General features: G+C 35.9%; 2 protein-coding genes across 4 annotated transcripts in view; one reads left to right on the forward strand and one right to left on the reverse strand.

Moving 5' to 3' along the window:
• Window positions 1-2,207: 2,207 nt before the first annotated feature.
• Window positions 2,208-11,407, forward strand: ippk (inositol 1,3,4,5,6-pentakisphosphate 2-kinase). Its single transcript, XM_016282678.1, has 11 exons — window positions 2,208-2,449; window positions 4,614-4,673; window positions 5,406-5,501; window positions 5,607-5,673; window positions 6,076-6,197; window positions 8,333-8,422; window positions 8,744-8,802; window positions 9,228-9,300; window positions 10,136-10,415; window positions 10,698-10,833; window positions 11,278-11,407. Exons 1-11 carry the CDS (start codon window positions 2,369-2,371, stop codon window positions 11,405-11,407), a joined length of 1,194 nt encoding a protein of 397 aa, XP_016138164.1. The 5' UTR covers window positions 2,208-2,368.
• A 1,001-nt stretch (window positions 11,408-12,408) lies between these two features.
• cenpp (centromere protein P) overlaps window positions 12,409-16,895 on the reverse strand; it is a 56,626-nt gene continuing 52,139 nt past the window's right edge. The window contains exon 7 of one of the 3 annotated variants that reach the window (XM_016282649.1): window positions 12,409-12,562. In XM_016282649.1, the coding sequence (XP_016138135.1) occupies window positions 12,479-12,562 (84 nt within the window). In that variant the 3' untranslated portion in view covers window positions 12,409-12,478. Of the gene's footprint in view, window positions 12,563-15,161; window positions 15,401-16,895 lie in introns of those variants that run through there. The other 2 variants (XM_016282648.1, XM_016282647.1) reach the window with 2 other exon arrangements.

Below are 16,895 nucleotides of genomic sequence, written 5' to 3' on the forward strand. Positions count from 1 at the left end.
TCCTTTTTTGTTTTTTTTTTTTTTTTTTTTTTTTTTTTTTTTTTTTTTTTCTATTAAAATTTTTCTATGAATTTCTAAATTTTCCCAAATTTCTTTTGTGGTTATTCCATGTAACCGTATTAGATACACAGATTTAATCAGAGCATAATCCATACAAGAGGCTCTTTATACTTGCAATGTATTAATTACCTTATTTTTCTAACACTTAACATTTTTCTTAATAAGCAAGCACCTTATAATAATTAGACAAGCTACAAATTTAGCATCTTTCTTAAAAACTACAAAAACTAATTTACTCTTCCTAAAGTTTTATGGATATGGGATTTACCTTACATAATAAATTAATATTAAATATAATAGAAGTCAAACATTCCCCCCCCGGTTTCATAGACAAGGCTTAAGCCTAGTCCCAGACTAAAATGTATGTCTGGGCTGTTTTAACAGAAAGACATATCTTAAAATACGTCAGTGCCATTGTTTTGTCTCAAGATGCACACAAGTATTTTCTAATCTAAGGCACGTTTGTAAAAGATACTTGTATGTCCTAATTAAACTATGGCCTAATCCTGGTTTAACCTAAGCCCTGTCTGTGAAACCAGGCCTAAATCTTGAAATTATATTCTTTATTGAATGAAATAAATAAATCCAGAACAAAGAATGACATTTCTGGATGTGAATCACAAAATAAAATGTTGAATCACTATTATAAATGTACTTTTTGCATACTTTTTATGGATGATCTTAAAGAACATTTCTTTAATTTTGTTTGTATTTAAATATTTATAAGGCCTTTTCATTGAATTTTCTCAGCCTCCTTACATTTACATAAGCATTTGAAATCATGCATAGTCATAAATGTATACATTACTTCAGTAGTCACTTAATTATTTGAAAAAGTTTGAATTGTCCTACTAGACCAAATACAACAAACTTCGGCCTCTAAAAAAGTCCCTCACATTTTATTGCTTTAGTTTAGAATTTTTAGATTGAGATTTTCTAATTCTTTGCCAATACAGAAACCCTCTACAATCCCAATCTAAATTCTTTAAATGCAAATTATATACAATAATTATATTAATATTGATAAGGTATACAATTTAAAATGTATTCAGGTGATATTTATAAATTATTTATGTGTTAATTATTTATAACTTATAAGTCCAAAAATAAGATGTTTTGAGTTTTTCTGAATAAATCACATCTGGATGTGAATCACAAAATAAAATGTTGAATCACTATTATAAATGTACTTTTTGCATACTTTTTATGGATGATCTTAAAGAACATTTCTTTAATTTTGTTTGTATTTAAATATTTATAAGGCCTTTTCATTGAATTTTCTCAGCCTCCTTACATTTACATAAGCATTTGAAATCATGCATAGTCATAAATGTATACATTACTTCAGTAGTCACTTAATTATTTGAAAAAGTTTGAATTGTCCTACTAGACCAAATACAACAAACTTCGGCCTCTAAAAAAGTCCCTCACATTTTATTGCTTTAGTTTTGAATTTTTAGATTGAGATTTTCTAATTCTTTGCCAATACAGAAACCCTCTACAATCCCAATCTAAATTCTTTAAATGCAAATTATATACAATAATTATATTAATATTGATAAGGTATACAATTTAAAATGTATTCAGGTGATATTTATAAATTATTTATGTGTTAATTAATTATTTATAACTTATAAGTCCAAAAATAAGATGTTTTGAGTTTTTCTGAATAAATCACATGCAAGCGAACAGAAAAGGGAAGAAAAACAGCAATCGTGTATTCATGACATAATTTTATAGACACAGTCTTATAATTTTTCATAAGATATAGAATTTGAAATGTATTCAGGAACAAATAAATATAACTTTTTTCAATAAATCCAACCATGATATTTACATTTATATACATATATAATTAAAATAAAAATACAACATTTATATTTTTATTATTTTATTTTTGGATCGATAATACTTATAAATCTTCCTGTTGTTTTTCTGAGCAAATCATGCGCAAGCGAAAAGAAAAAGGAAGGAAAACAGCAATCATGCGTTCATGACATCATTCTATTGATACGGTCTATAAACTGCCTTCAGTAACGGGCGAATGTTTGATTGTCACTTTCAGCATCCAATCATCGGACGAATTTAACAATGACAAACACTTCTGGCCAATGAAAAGCGGCAAACCCTGCGTCTGGCCAATGAGAGCGCAGAGGGGGCGTGTCCTCGCGAAAGCGGTAGTGGCGCTGCACCGTCGGTGTGTCAGACAGACGCGGCTCCTCCAGAAGTTTTGCGCCTGACCGCGATCACCTCGCCCGGACTCTCAAATCTGCGCCAACCCCCCATCAGTTTACGGTTCTTCTAGGTTATGGAACTGGATAAAATGGACGAAAATGACTGGAAATATCACGGGGAGGGCAACAAGAGCCTGGTCGTGTCTCATTTGCAGGTTTGTGTTTAATAGTTACTAGCTTTTAGCTTAGCCAAGATTCATATAAACTCTATCGAATCGGATTCAGTCAACAGAAAATCTAATCAAACTACTTGGAAAGGACCTAAACATAAAGTTTGATAATCTTATACCACTATTAAACGGAAACAAACAGTTTCTTTGTCTTAAAAGGGTATTGTCAGGGCTTTAGAGCTAAAAGCCACCTAGCAGGCTAAACCAGGATTCATTGATGAAGTGAGTGTAACGTTACTACATGTGGCACTTGTGTGTTACCCGTGTCACACCCACTTTATGAGCTCTAAAGTTCTTTAAATCTATTTCATTGGCACATGTATGATATGTAATGCTGAGATTCATTTAATGAATGGTCAGTGGTGATGTTTTAGTTTGGGGGTGGTTCTGTGCATCTAAAATTGGGTCTTTATTGGCGATAAGATTATATCCACTTAACATTTTCCCCGTCCAGGCTTCAAAGTTCAGATTGGAAACCTTTAACAGTTTCCCCCTTCATTGGGTAAAAGATAAAAGGGGTCTAGACCGGTTTTAGACCACCATGATGGATGGTAATAAAGATGTTGATCACTTTTATGGCTGATCTTTGGGAAGAAAAGTACAATTAGAGACTAAAAAGATCTTGGCATATGAATTTTCAACTATGTAATATTGTTTTAAGTTATTACTTGGGTTATTGCATGTAAAAAGACTTTTGCTAGAACTTGGTCTAAGCGCTAAACTCTTGGTCTAAACTCTCCTTATTTGGACAAAGGAGATACATTTTTAATAAAATCTATTTCAAATTTATGTCTCAGTTATTATAAGTAATGGAAACTGTATGTAAATAATTCATGTATCGGTTCATTCAGCATGTAGGTGAGTCCTCGTCTCACTAGCATTGCAATGTCACGGTCCTGTTTTGTTAAGATCGAGGATATAATGTTCCTGTAAAACGGAAAGAGCTTAACCTTTGTCTGATTTTCCAGCTCGTTTGTGATCGTCTGTACCATCATATGATAAATAAAACGTTTGGAGTCATAAATGGGCTGGATCTGTATGACAGATTACAGCACAGAATCGTGTGTCCAATCACAGGAAGCTGCCCGAGACTACAGTGACCAATATGTTGATAAAATCATGTCAAAACTGTGTGGGGAAAACGAGTGAAGCTTTGATGCTTGTCCATCTCTATTTGCTGGTTACTTTCACTCTCCCACACTCTCCGTTTTTGTCACGTCACCTGGTCTGGTCCTATTTATGCTTTTTCATTTTTTCAACTTTAGTTAGTCTGTAATGTTGCTTTTTGAACCTAAAAAATCTGCAAAGTTACAAAGCTCAAAGTCCACTTCAAAAGGAGATATTTTATTTAACAGAGATCACTTTCAAAAACTACAAAGAACGACTCATTTGGACTACAATGCATAATTTCCAGGATTTGTGATATCACAAATATCGACGAATGGGACGAGACCTGGTTGAGCTGCACTAGAGAAGGCAACGAGTGTTATCACTATGTCGGAGACATGCTAGTTTTCCCAAGACAGATGAACTTAGAGTGGTTACAATCATCCGGGTTTAAATCGCACTCAAATTGATTTGATTTTGATGCAATATTTACACTGAAGCTCGCAGGCGGCTATGGTAAGAGGCATGACATTTCCCGACCAGGCGCCGAGTGCTGCCAATCACAACCCCCAAAACAAAATCAAGACTTTGTAAAAGAGCATAATAAGACCCCTTTAAGGTGAATTATGATTCATTTACTCATGAGCTTCATCCTTTTACGTTTAACATTTTGTGAGGCAGAAGTATGTTTTGTAAGTGTTGAGCAAGTGTGTTTAGAAACTGCATTTGCGTTTAAGTCTCCATCGTTGCATCAGTCCATAAAACAAACCGTCAGACAGTGAGTTCATCGTCATTGCCATGATATCACATTTACCTCTGTGGACCTTTTATGTCTAAGAGCATTCTGGGAAAAACAATGTGTATTCAGTTCACAGTTGAGTGGATGGAGCATTTGTTGTCCACACAAGTACAGTCACAGGCAAACCTGTTTCAAAGGATTCCCTTCTGAACTAAACTAAGACTTGGATACAGACAGCGATCAAAGTCTGTGTGAAATGATGCGTGTGATTTCTGTTTTCAAACATGTCACTTCCTATTACAGCACTGTCGAGTTCTTCGTCTGCTGAAGTTTCCCTCTGAAGACTCTGCACATACACGGCAGGTAAAACTTCCCCAAATAGACACTACTGAATGTCACTACTTCCCAAATTTCTCCAATATGCACTATATAACAGTGTTACCTTTTCTCACACTATGAACGTGATGGTAAATTGTTGATAAAACCTATAGTTAATACAAGTAATGAAAACAGTTTTGGTGATTGATTTGACTGCTCTACAATTTATTTGGTTAACGTCACAGCTAATTTGATGGCGAAAGATCTATTCATAGTATCTATACCATAAGTAGCCAGCTGGAAAACTGTAACACAGAAATGGTTACAGACTGAACCTCCGACAAAGATTGTTTGGATGGATATTGTGACCAATATTCAAAACGTGGAAAGAATGACTTTTCCATTAAATGTATGGATGCATAAATATTTGGAAAAATGGATTGTGTTCATGACTTAATGACATTGTATTTTTTCCATCAATATAACTTAAGTATGGATGCATGCATGACCAAACGATCAAGTTCTGTTAACCTTTCAATAGTCACTTTCAATTTTAAGTGTAGTTTTGTCAACAATTTCCACAAAAAGGCACAATGTTTAATGTTAAACATACTATTTCTGTGTTTTCTTGCACCGTATTGCAAGTTTTTAGCATCTCTTAGTACGAGTATCTGCAACAATATAAATATGCAAATATGCATCAAATGTTTGGTCTTGGTTTGTTTGCATTGACTTACGGTGTAGTGTCAGCTCATTTTCCTACGTTTTTCCTATCAGACCGCAGAACAAGCTTTTCGACACATCCTCAACATGGTGGATTATAGTAAATATGTCATGAAGCCTTTACTGGGGGAGAAATACGTTCACAGTGGAGTGAGTTACAGTTTAAGATGTTTGTGTACATTATTAAATCATGTTGCTTTAACACAAGCCATGACCCAACAAATGAGATGAAAGTAATGGCTTGAATGTTCACAGGAGGTTGTTAAACTACCGCTGGACTTTGTGAGACAGCTGTCGCTGAAGGTCCAACAGGAACGACCTGGTACGATTTGCAATTTTCAAGAGTTTTTTGCAGTGACATTGTAATGCCCCCAAAAAACCAAGTGTTATGATGGTGTTTGTTTTATTTTGATTGCAAAATCCTTGTATTACAGAGAATGAATATTACTAAAAACCTCAAAAGTAAAATGTACTGATCCATTATGGTAATGACAACTGTCCTAAAAAATTCCTAAATAGGCTTAATTTTTATTATGCAAAAAAAACATTGATTTTTTCCCATGACTTTGGGGTAAAATCTGACTATGATATGTGATTCATGAGATTCATCCTCTAAAAAAAATTCCGTCTGTTGTTCATCTAAACATGTTTATGTGAGATACAGTCAGTTTTCTACAACGGATTTGATGTTGCGTAACGGTGTTGTGATGTTTCCTTCACGCAGAACTGCGCTGTGATAAGGTCATGGACACATTCAGCGGGTGTGGTTTATGCCTTCCCAACCTGACCCAACTTCCCCTCTACCACCTCAGAGACCACAGACCTCCAATCTGCGTTGAGATTAAGGTGAACTCCTTCATTCTGTAGAACATAAAAGTTATTTTGAATAATGTGGGTAACCAAACAGTTGCTGGTCCCCAGTCACTTCCACAGTATCCCCCCCCCCCTACTATCAAAGTCAATGGGGACCCAGCAACTGTTTGGTTACCCATATTCTTCAAAATATCTTCTTTTGTGTTTAGCACAAGAAAGAAATTAATACAGGCTTGGGACAACATGAGAGTGAGTACTACGATATTTCTTCAAAAGCAGATCATGGAGACATTTTAATTGTCCACAATCAAAAATTGTAATATCGCACACCCCTAGTTTAGATGTATGTTTGGTTTAAAGGAATAATTCATCAAAAACTGAAAATATGCTGAAAACGTACTCACCCTCAGGCCATTCAAGATGTAGATGAGCTTGTTTCTTAATGTGAAGAGATTTGGAGAAATTGAGCATTACATCACTTGCTCACCAATGGATCCTCTGCAGTGAATGGGTGCCGTCTGAATGAAAAAAGCTGCGTGTTTGTAAGAAACAAATCATTAAGATGTTTTAACTTCACTTCTAAACAGTCACTTCTGGTCAAAACACCATTCCATAATCCAAAATAAAGCTTCCTACAGTGAAAAAGCATTGTCCTCCTACATCAAAATCCATATTTGTGTAGAACGGTTTTTGAAAGGAATATTATGAATAGAAGACTCATATTTTAGCCAGAAGCAATGGTTTTGAAGTTAAAAATGTCTTATGATGGACTACAAACATGCAGCTTGTGGATTACTTCCATTATTTGTGGATTATTGCGATGTTTTTATCAGCTGTTTGGACTCTCATTCTGTAGTTTAGATGTATGTTTGGTTTAAAGGAATAATTCATCAAAAACTGAAAATATGCTGAAAACGTACTCACCCTCAGGCCATTCAAGATGTAGATGAGCTTGTTTCTTAATGTGAAGAGATTTGGAGAAATTGAGCATTACATCACTTGCTCACCAATGGATCCTCTGCAGTGAATGGGTGCCGTCTGAATGAAAAAAGCTGCGTGTTTGTAAGAAACAAATCATTAAGACGTTTTAACTTCACTTCTAAACAGTCACTTCTGGTCAAAACACCATTCCATAATCCAAAATAAAGCTTCCTACAGTGAAAAAGCATTGTCCTCCTACATCAAAATCCATATTTGTGTAGAACGGTTTTTGAAAGGAAGAAAGGAATATTATGAATAGAAGACTCATATTTTAGCCAGAAGCAATGGTTTTGAAGTTAAAAATGTCTTATGATGGACTACAAACATGCAGCTTGTGGATTACTTCCATTATTTGTGGATTGTTGTGATGTTTTTATCAGCTGTTTGGACTCTCATTCTGACGGCCCCCAGTCACTGTAGAGGATCCACTGGTAGGCAAGTAATGTAATGCTACATTTCTCCAAATCCGTGCAGATATAGAAACAAATTCATTTACATCTTGGATGGTCTGAGGAGGAGTACATTTTCAGCAAATTTTCATTTTTGGGCAGCTATTCCTTTAACCTTCTTCTCCATCTTTTGATCATCATTAAATGAATAACCGATGCCATGGTCACAAGAAAATGCGTACATTAAATCTCTTTGTAAATAAATCATAAACTATATGCCTAATTTACATAGTTTTTCTCAAAATTATGACAGTGACTGAATTGTTTCCAAAACAATGACTTTCGAAACTATGCAAAAGTGTGCCAAAAAACTCGCCTTGAATGTGTTGACTTTGGTGTCACATGTCTAAGCTTGTCTGGTCGTTGAACTTGCTGACAGTTGTTAATAAGTTTTACTGTATTCTCATTACGTTAGGGTGTAAACACTCTTGGGTTGGATTAGTGACAGTTGTTAAACTGGAAGATCTGAGTCTGGGATCAGTTTAATATGAACGCCCGCTCTTGGGGAAGTAGACCACAGTAGCTGAATGACTCATTTAATCTATTTGTGTAGAATTTAATCACATGGCCATTGGCCAGTCAAACAAACAGGGGAAGGTGGTGTGAATCTGATCTGAAAGGCTTGTTTGTCTTCATAAAAACAACTAACATTCTTTATATAAAGCTTATTCACAACACTTCATTGTGCAACTCAAGATGCAGAGATACAACTACATATTTTTCCTTTTTCCCCACTAGCCAAAATGTGGATTTCTACCATTTTCAAGGCACATAACCAAGGAATGTAAGCGCAAAGTTTGCAGATTCTGCATGCATCAGCATTACAAGGCAAGTACCAATTGAATATCTAGTCGTTGACAAACTTTTATAGAAGTGAAGCCAGATTTCTTCAAGTAAACTTCTGCTTTAACCAAAAAAAAAGGATGGTGCAGTGTAGTGTAAACATCCTGCTGTCTGTTTGCACTCTACGCTATCATATAATCGATTCTTTGAGGGGTTCGGATGTTGCTGAAAATACAAAAATCAGTTTCAATCCCAAAGTAGAAGTGAAATGGAGAGTCTTTCATCATTACGTGACACTGTATGTAAACTTTACAGTAAAAACAAGTTTGCAGTAAAATTCCTAAAATGTTAATTTGTTCTTTACAGTTAGCCAATGGGAAGTGGAAGCGATTGAGCAGATATTGCCCTCTGAATCTCTTCTCAGGGTGAGTTACTGCTTCAGTCACCCAATGCAGGAATGGAAAGCTGGATTTATATCTTACGCTGATGGTACGACGGACTTTAGCCAGCATTGTTAACAAACCTAACTGATTACAAAGTCATTCACCAAGCTGGATGCGTCACTGGCCTGTGTTAAAGCAAAGAATTTTCCACTTGAAAAAGGAGGATGATCAACATTTTCGCAAAAGTTGTGACTCACCTTTCCACTGTGAGACCAGCTCTACAATATATAATGCATGAGGGCTTTGTACTGCTGCTTGGATCATAGGAATGCTAAAAAAACAAGATTCAGATGTGGTTATCCAGATAATCTCTATTTGTGTTGTCATGTCAAAATCAAAATGAGATGCATTATCAAAAGTGAACTAATTTTACACACCTGAATATTATTCAATATCTTGTATTCTAGGAGCAAACAGCGAATGTACGTTGCATTGAAGAATCTGTTAGAGGAACCACAAAACAACTTGAAAATCTTTAAGGTAAAAATGAACTTCTGTAATTAATTCGGTCTCGAATCGCACAAATTTCAGCCTGCTGTCTATTTTTGGAACTTTACACTTCAGATTAAAGATGGCAAATCTTCCCTCGACTTCCGTTGATGGAATGTTCAGCATTCGAAAAGTAACTCACAGGGATGATGTCATGCATACTGATTCGCAGTTGGTCTGTTTTGTGCTTTAATTCATCCACACCACTGGACGAGAACATTCTGCTTATTATAAGCACACACTGCAGTTTTGCCATCTGCTGTCTTAAATGCTTGAGCTTTTTAAATTTGAGTGGATTCTGATTGGCTGTCAATGTTTTTATTGTTCATTCGCTAGAATGTCATCATTATGGTGTGAACTTCCCTATTATCATAGAATTAGAACAATTATTAAAATGTTTATCGTTATAGTTATCATCCTTGGTGTGAATGGTCCTAAAATCTTTTATTTATCCTAGAACATTTCTTTAACTTGGAAGTAGTGCTACTATTACAAAAAAACTTAAACTGGTTTACTGGTCTTAACTGGTCTCCTTGCCAAGTCAGGCTGTTTTTGTAGAGATATTGGCAAATGTTTAGCTGGGAAACTAGCTTTGCTGACCAGCTGATCACCATCTTTATACCTGGATTTGTGACTAGCTTAAAACACCAAAGACTAGCAAACCAGCCAGTTAGGCTGGTTTAAGGTGGGGTTTTTTCAAGGGAAAAAGAAAATCAAATATAAAAAAATATTAAACTCTAGCTACTATGTCTATTAATCCACTAGAAATGTTTGATAAATAGAAAAGTAGCATTAATTCATTGTTCCTCGCATCTTTTTTTTTCAGGGCGGAGAGTTGATATTTAGCTGTAAAGACGATGCCAAGCAGCAACCCGAATTGAACGATCTCATTCAGCACCTTCGGCCTTATTTCCCTCACAGTAATGGCATCTATAACGGCCAACAGCCAGGCAAAGCCGTCCTGAACGAGTTCATTCAGGTTATCTGCTCCGCTCTGCTTAGCGGCGGGGACTCGAATCGCTCGGGAGATCCCAGGAAGGTGCACCTGTCCGAGAGCAGGCCGCACTGTGAAGCCAGTCCCTTCCCAAGAGACCTGCTCCGCAACGGTGAGGACTTTACCAGTGACTGCTAACTAATGAATATTTGGATGGCCGGCAGTGGAGAAACATGGCTTTATGCCCTTCAAAATATTGCTAAACAAGTGCAATGGAAATCCCTTCACTGATGAGTCACAATATATGCGCAGGAGTGAACTGGAGCGAAAGTGCTTGACATAGTTGAAGAAAAGAAATTACACGTTATGGGGTGTATAAAAGGCTGGATTATTGAGGCATAGAAATTACGCAAGACCAGCAGAACACGTTGTGCTCATTTTCATGTGTTCACAGGTAACCACGGCCTCCCTATAGACAGTGTCCTTGCAAAAGTCCTCCAAGTTCAGATGCTGGATAACCTGGATATCGAAGGAATCTACCCTCTGTACAAACGCGTGGAGCAGTATCTAGAAGAGTTCCCGAAAGAAAGGTGAATTTTTAATCTGGGATATTGAGTGCTGCGCTACTGATCTGCCAGATCAATACTCGTGTGCAAGAATGCTTTGTTCCTGCTGAGTAAAGTTTCTGTTGGGCAGATCCTGTGCAGCATTCACCTGTACTGAAATCATTTTGATAAAAAATACAGAATAGCTGGCAAATCTTAATTTGTTTTGAGTTGCTATAAATTATAGTACAATTTATTTTAAGTAAGTTTAAGTTATATTATGGTGCCTTGAAAGACTTAACAGACACTAGGTGGTGCAAAAGACTCATTTGTGAATGGATATACTTCAGTCTAGTCATGAGGCACGGCAGTCACATTGTGGTCCTGTGCAATGTGGTCATAGGTGATTTCCATGCAGGCCACATGATCTTTGAACAAACATCCTTAAAATCACTTAAACGTGTAATTAACACCTGTTTGTATCTCCAGAAACCGACTGCAGATAGATGGGCCTTATAATGAGAGTTTCATGGACACGGTGAAAAACTGTCCTACTGAAGATGACGGCTCTGTAGAATATGCAGTTGGGAAGGTAAGACCGCGAACATGTGACGCCTGAGGCAGTAATTAAAGCAAAAGGAGCCCCTACCAAGTATTGAGTACATGTACAGTAAATTAACATACTTTCCAGAAGGCCAACAATTCACTAAAAATGTTTTTTTATTGGTCTTATGAAGTATTCTAATTTGTTGAGATAGTGAATTGGTGGGTTTTTGTTGAATGTGAGCCAAAATCATCACAATTAAAAGAACCAAAGGCTTAAACTACTTCAGTCTGCGTGCATTGAATTTATTTAATACACAAGTTTCACAATTTGAGTTGAATTACTGAAATAAAATAACTTTTCCACGACATTCTAATTTTTGAGATGCACCTGTATGCCTAATGGAAACGCATCAATTTCGCAAAAATGCCCATATATCGCAAAAAAGTTTTTACGCTCGCATGGTGGTTTTTCAGGCAATGCGAAAAAGGAATAATTCGCAAAACTGCAATGGAAACGGTTTTTTTTGCATTTACAGGTCACATGGCGTATGTAAAAAGTCATATGATCATTCTTCAGTGTACTATAACCTCCAAGAAACACTTCATACGTGGCCGGTCTCCAGTATAAGGGGCTTTCCTACCATTAATGCTTAAAAAATTTACACTGCACACGTCTGCGGTTCAGTGTGGCTCTGACATGGCCACTCTAGTCAATGCTTGTGTTTATTCCAGCTGCTCCACGTATGTTTCTGAAGCGGCTCTCTGTGCTGCTTCTGTAAAGATACACGCTTACACCTCCTTTGAATAAATATAGCCAAAATCTGTTAAAATCCCACCAAAATCCGTTGCCATGACTTATCGCGAGAGGCAAAAGGTTACGTTTTAGTCGCATAACATTGGTTAATGGAAACGACGTCACTTTGCAATACTTTTTTATCGACATTTATAAAATATCGCCAAAGTTTTGCGCAAATCTGTAATGGAAATGCGCCTATTGACTCTATATTTCATGCATGTAATCTGGAGAGATGAGTCATGGTCACCATTGAAATATACAGGAACTTGTAGTCGCTTGACACTATATATGTGTTTCATGTGCCATCAACAGATGCAATTTCCATTTCGCTTTCCTAGCTGATGCAACTTACCCGGGAAGTTGAGGACTTCTTATAATCATGAGGTCCGATCTGCATCCCTCTGGAAGGCTGACCACGTCTGGGTACTTCTCCTGCCAAACAAACCACCTGTTTATTAAAGGAATTAAAATCCCAACAGATTCCATCTGACCCACAGCAACCTGGTTCCAAAACAGTGGCCGATAACAAAACACATACGAACAAAATATGCGGAGAAACTTACATTTTAGATGATTGCATAATTGAAAGTGTAAATAAGTTATTTGCTCCAAAACAAGGCAAGAATACACTGAAGTCAGTCTGAGACTGTCTGCACTGAACACTGATGGTCTTAAAGGAATAAATCACTCAAAAACTTTATAATTTATTCCCCCTCATGTCATTTCAAATGGTTTTGACTTTCTTTCTTGAAACACAAAATGTGAATTTTTCAAGAACGTCCAGGCAAGAACATAAAGAAATATTCAAATACAGTCAAAGTGAATGAGGACTAGGGCTTTTAGTTTCCAAAATCACCATAAAAGTCTCATAAAATTGGTACATAATTTGACAAATTGCTTTTGTTCCTATTTTGTAAGTTGCTTTGGATAAAAGCGTCTGCTAAAAGCATGAATGTAAATGTAAATTCAAAAGTCTTCTGAAGTCATATGATACTTTTATGTAAGAAACAGACCCCCAAAATTCATTTTTCATTGTTAATTTTATCACTGTAATGAGCTGTTCACTGTTGTGACTGGATCATTGAGACAGTAACGTGAACCGGTTCAACCTAATTCCTTAACGAACCATTCAGACCAGTTTTGTAAACTAGACTCAATTATACTGATAAAGAATCTGGAATATTCCACAGAAATACACAGAATTTTACAACATTTTTATTTTTATGTGAACTATCCCTTTAATATACCAAGTGTTTTTAATAATTATTGAGCTGAAGACATTTAATAGTCATACCTTCAGGACTTTGAACCACAGAAGAGAAGATTGAATACACAGAACCATTTAATGCTGACAGTAAATAAAATAAAAGAAGAGAAATGTTTTGGTAGAAACCACTAAATACAGTTAGAAATTATACCCTTACTTACCCTGTCCCTTAATTAGATATTAAAACATGTAAAGATACTCTGTATGTGTTTTAATAAGTAATTAAGACATCTAATTAAACTACTCTTAAATTTAACTCCTCATTTGCCTGAATTTTAACTAGCTAATTAAAAACATATGATAATTCACACCATGTTCCCACAATCAACCAGTACGGCCGTCACAGATCCCTTAGACAAATAATCAGACTTTCCCATTGGACATCAAAACTTTCCAGAATTTTTTCCTAATCCCCACATTATATAATTGGGAAATGCTGTCAGTTACACCATTAAATTGATGTTCCCTCTGGTAAACACAAAGTCTTTCTCTAACAAGTATCTCGAAACCTGTCTGAATTTGTGTTTGTGATGTTCCTTACGGCCCAGTGAAGACTAAACACTTATGTTCTTAGAGCGAGACATTTACATTTTTGCAAATGTTTATTTTTACACGTACACATTGATTCTGGTCAGTCGATGAGTTATGTAATTAGTTTTTAAGTCACAATGACTGTATTCTTTCCAGTTTGTTCTATGCACACTTTTGGCACCGATTAAATTTATTTTATTGAAATATGGAGATGTAGATCGGCACTTATGCAAAACTTTTATTTTACAAATACAAATTGGTGTATGCTTTTCACTCTGCACATACAAATGTTTTTGATTATCAATTTTAGTTTTTACATGAAAGATTTTGAATCTATTCAGAAAACTAGCATTTGCCAAGACTCTTAACTAATCATAAATATCGTAAATAACTTCATGGAGCTTCCGTTCAACAATTATTTAAAAGACACCACTGTTTTTGGTAAATGTGACCAAAGGCTTGGCTTCCTTGAACTAAGCCATTAATTTAGCATCCTTTACACAACCTAACCATTATTTGAACTCTATACCTCTATTGTCTGATCCTGGAACGACATGTTATACTCCTCACGGATCCCTGTCAACAGTTATTAAAACAACGAGTCTCTGGGCTTGTTCAGAGGTCAATACTGTCTGGATGTGAGGGATCGTCTAAAAACTTGAGCTGAGAAATCAGAAAAGCTGCAATTCTGGGACTCCAAGTACATTTTCAGAAACACTGGAGTTAAATGTTCAATCCTTTCTTCCAGCACACCACAGGTTGCACCAATTAAAGCATTGTTTAATGTACACCAAGGTTTGTTAACAGCGGATGACCCGAAACTGAATTGTTAATCTGAATGCCTCGAGGGCAATTTTGAGGTACCCAGCTAAAAGGAAAGAAACACAAAACCGCTGACTACACACATGACACTGCTGAGTACTTAAGCTCTCTGGCACAACATGAAATCTTCCATTATGTTAAAAGTTCCATAAGGAAATATAATGAACCAGATGCTGAAGCAAACTGACATTACCGCAGTGGAAAGAGATGTCTGAACGCAAACAAAAAATACAGTCCAGCCTTTTGACAGACATTATCATGGTGCTAGGCAACCTTCTCGGTCTCAAAGTAAATCACAAATGGTCCGTGACATTATACAGACCATTCATTCTGAATTCATCTGTGGAAATAGTGATTTTTTTTAAAGACATCCTAAATTCAACATCCTCTAGTGAGTTTATTCAAGAAAAGAACGCTATGTTGATTGAGTCAACAACCAAACAGAACTAGAAGAACGTCCTATTCTCATAACTTAAGATGTGCGTAACAGAAAGTGTAGAAATGCATGAGGTAGAACCATTTTACTTCCATGATGCGACAGCATTTTCAAAGATGTATGTAGGGAGGGACTTGATGTCGAAAAGTGGTTTCTGTAGGACAGGTAGTTTGGAAGGATGGGACTGAACTTGGGATTGACTTGTTGGCGTCATCTGAAAAGGAAAGTAATTTCAGAGGTGGAGCAAGTACGTTTATTTTGATGAAAAATAATGAAGATTATCTTTTTCCTTTGGATTCATGTACACCAATAAATCATGCACAATTAAGACCAGGAACATGTATAAAGAAAGTTCACACACAGCAGTTCAAACAGTGAACAGTCGCAGCTGTTCATTCCAGCTGGTTGAGTCACTGAGCTCCGGTCATTACCTGACGCCAAGTCAAAACATCCTACGGTGCTGAAACATCTTACACCATTAATTTCACAGTACAGTTAAACTCTCTTTTGATCTACGTCTTGTAAAACTCATCTATTTGCAGTTCTGTCGCTAAGGACCGATGAGGACTAGGCTGTAAAAACCTTTGTATATTGTTTAAAATGATCCCACATACACAGTACAACTCTTAGGTTACTTACACTACTAATCTTTTCGATGCAAGGAACGGTAACGCACTCGGTCATGTAAGAGTGATATCAGCTTCAATCTAAGGCTGGATGTGTTTGCAATTTAGCATCTCAAGGTAAAAAAAAGATTGTTTTATTCTGAAAGCTCTGGAAAATGTCAGTATGTCAGTAAAAAAGTATGCAGTCATTTCTGCTCATTAAAGACTGTGGAGTTTCATCAAAGTTATTTACAAAAATGTCAAACTTTTAAGAGCGTAAAGAGTATTTGAACTACCTTTTACCATTGCAAACATTTAATAGTTTAATTCAAAAACAGGTTCAATTTAATCAGCTGATTTGCCAAATCTTCAGCCATCATCTTTATGACCTCTTAGGTTACTTACACTACTAATCTTTTCGATGCAAGGAACGGTAACGCACTCGGTCATGTAAGAGTGATATCAGCTTCAATCTAAGGCTGGATGTGTTTGCAATTTAGCATCTCAAGGTAAAAAAAAGATTGTTTTATTCTGAAAGCTCTGGAAAATGTCAGTATGTCAGTAAAAAAGGATGCAGTCATTTCTGCTCATTAAAGACTGTGGAGTTTCAAAAATTTACAAAAATGTCAAACTTTTAAGAGCGTAAAGAGTATTTGAACTACCTTTTACCATTGCAAACATTTAATAGTTTAATTCAAAAACAGGTTCAATTTAATCAGCTGATTTGCCAAATCTTCAGCCATCATCTTTATGATGATTGGCTATTAAACTACACAATGTATTTAAAATATATTTATTTGTCTACAGACAATGAATCAAACCTTCTAGTCACAACAGACGAACAGCATTTTTACTGTATAAACTTGCATTATCTTAATAATAATGTTATCGTGATAAATGACTAAAATGACATTGGCATATCTGTTGTGAGTTTAACAGTAAATTACACCAAGTAGTCCAGAACATAGTCCTCACTGTTTGTCAAATAAATCTTATATTCATGAATCTTATTATACAACAGTTAGGTCACGCAAAGCATGATTAGCTTCCTTTGGAAATATTTTCTTTGGCGGAGAAAGATATAAGAACTAATTGGCCAGATTT

The sequence above is a fragment of the Sinocyclocheilus grahami genome, unplaced genomic scaffold (assembly GCF_001515645.1).
Source record: "Sinocyclocheilus grahami isolate Dianchi unplaced genomic scaffold, SAMN03320097.WGS_v1.1 scaffold163.1, whole genome shotgun sequence".
Classification (NCBI taxonomy): Eukaryota; Metazoa; Chordata; class Actinopteri; order Cypriniformes; family Cyprinidae; genus Sinocyclocheilus; species Sinocyclocheilus grahami.

What these genes read in the sequence shown, in the direction of transcription:
- ippk (XM_016282678.1), top strand. Translation starts at nt 2,369, where the DNA reads ATGGAACTGGATAAAATGGACGAAAATGACTGGAAATATCACGGGGAG. An exon ending in TGGTCGTGTCTCATTTGCAG is followed by an intron (nt 2,450 to 4,613) that starts GTTTGTGTTTAA and finishes TTCCTATTACAG; the next exon opens with CACTGTCGAGTTCTTCGTCT. An exon ending in ACAACTTGAAAATCTTTAAG is followed by an intron (nt 9,301 to 10,135) that starts GTAAAAATGAAC and finishes TTTTTTTTTCAG; the next exon opens with GGCGGAGAGTTGATATTTAG.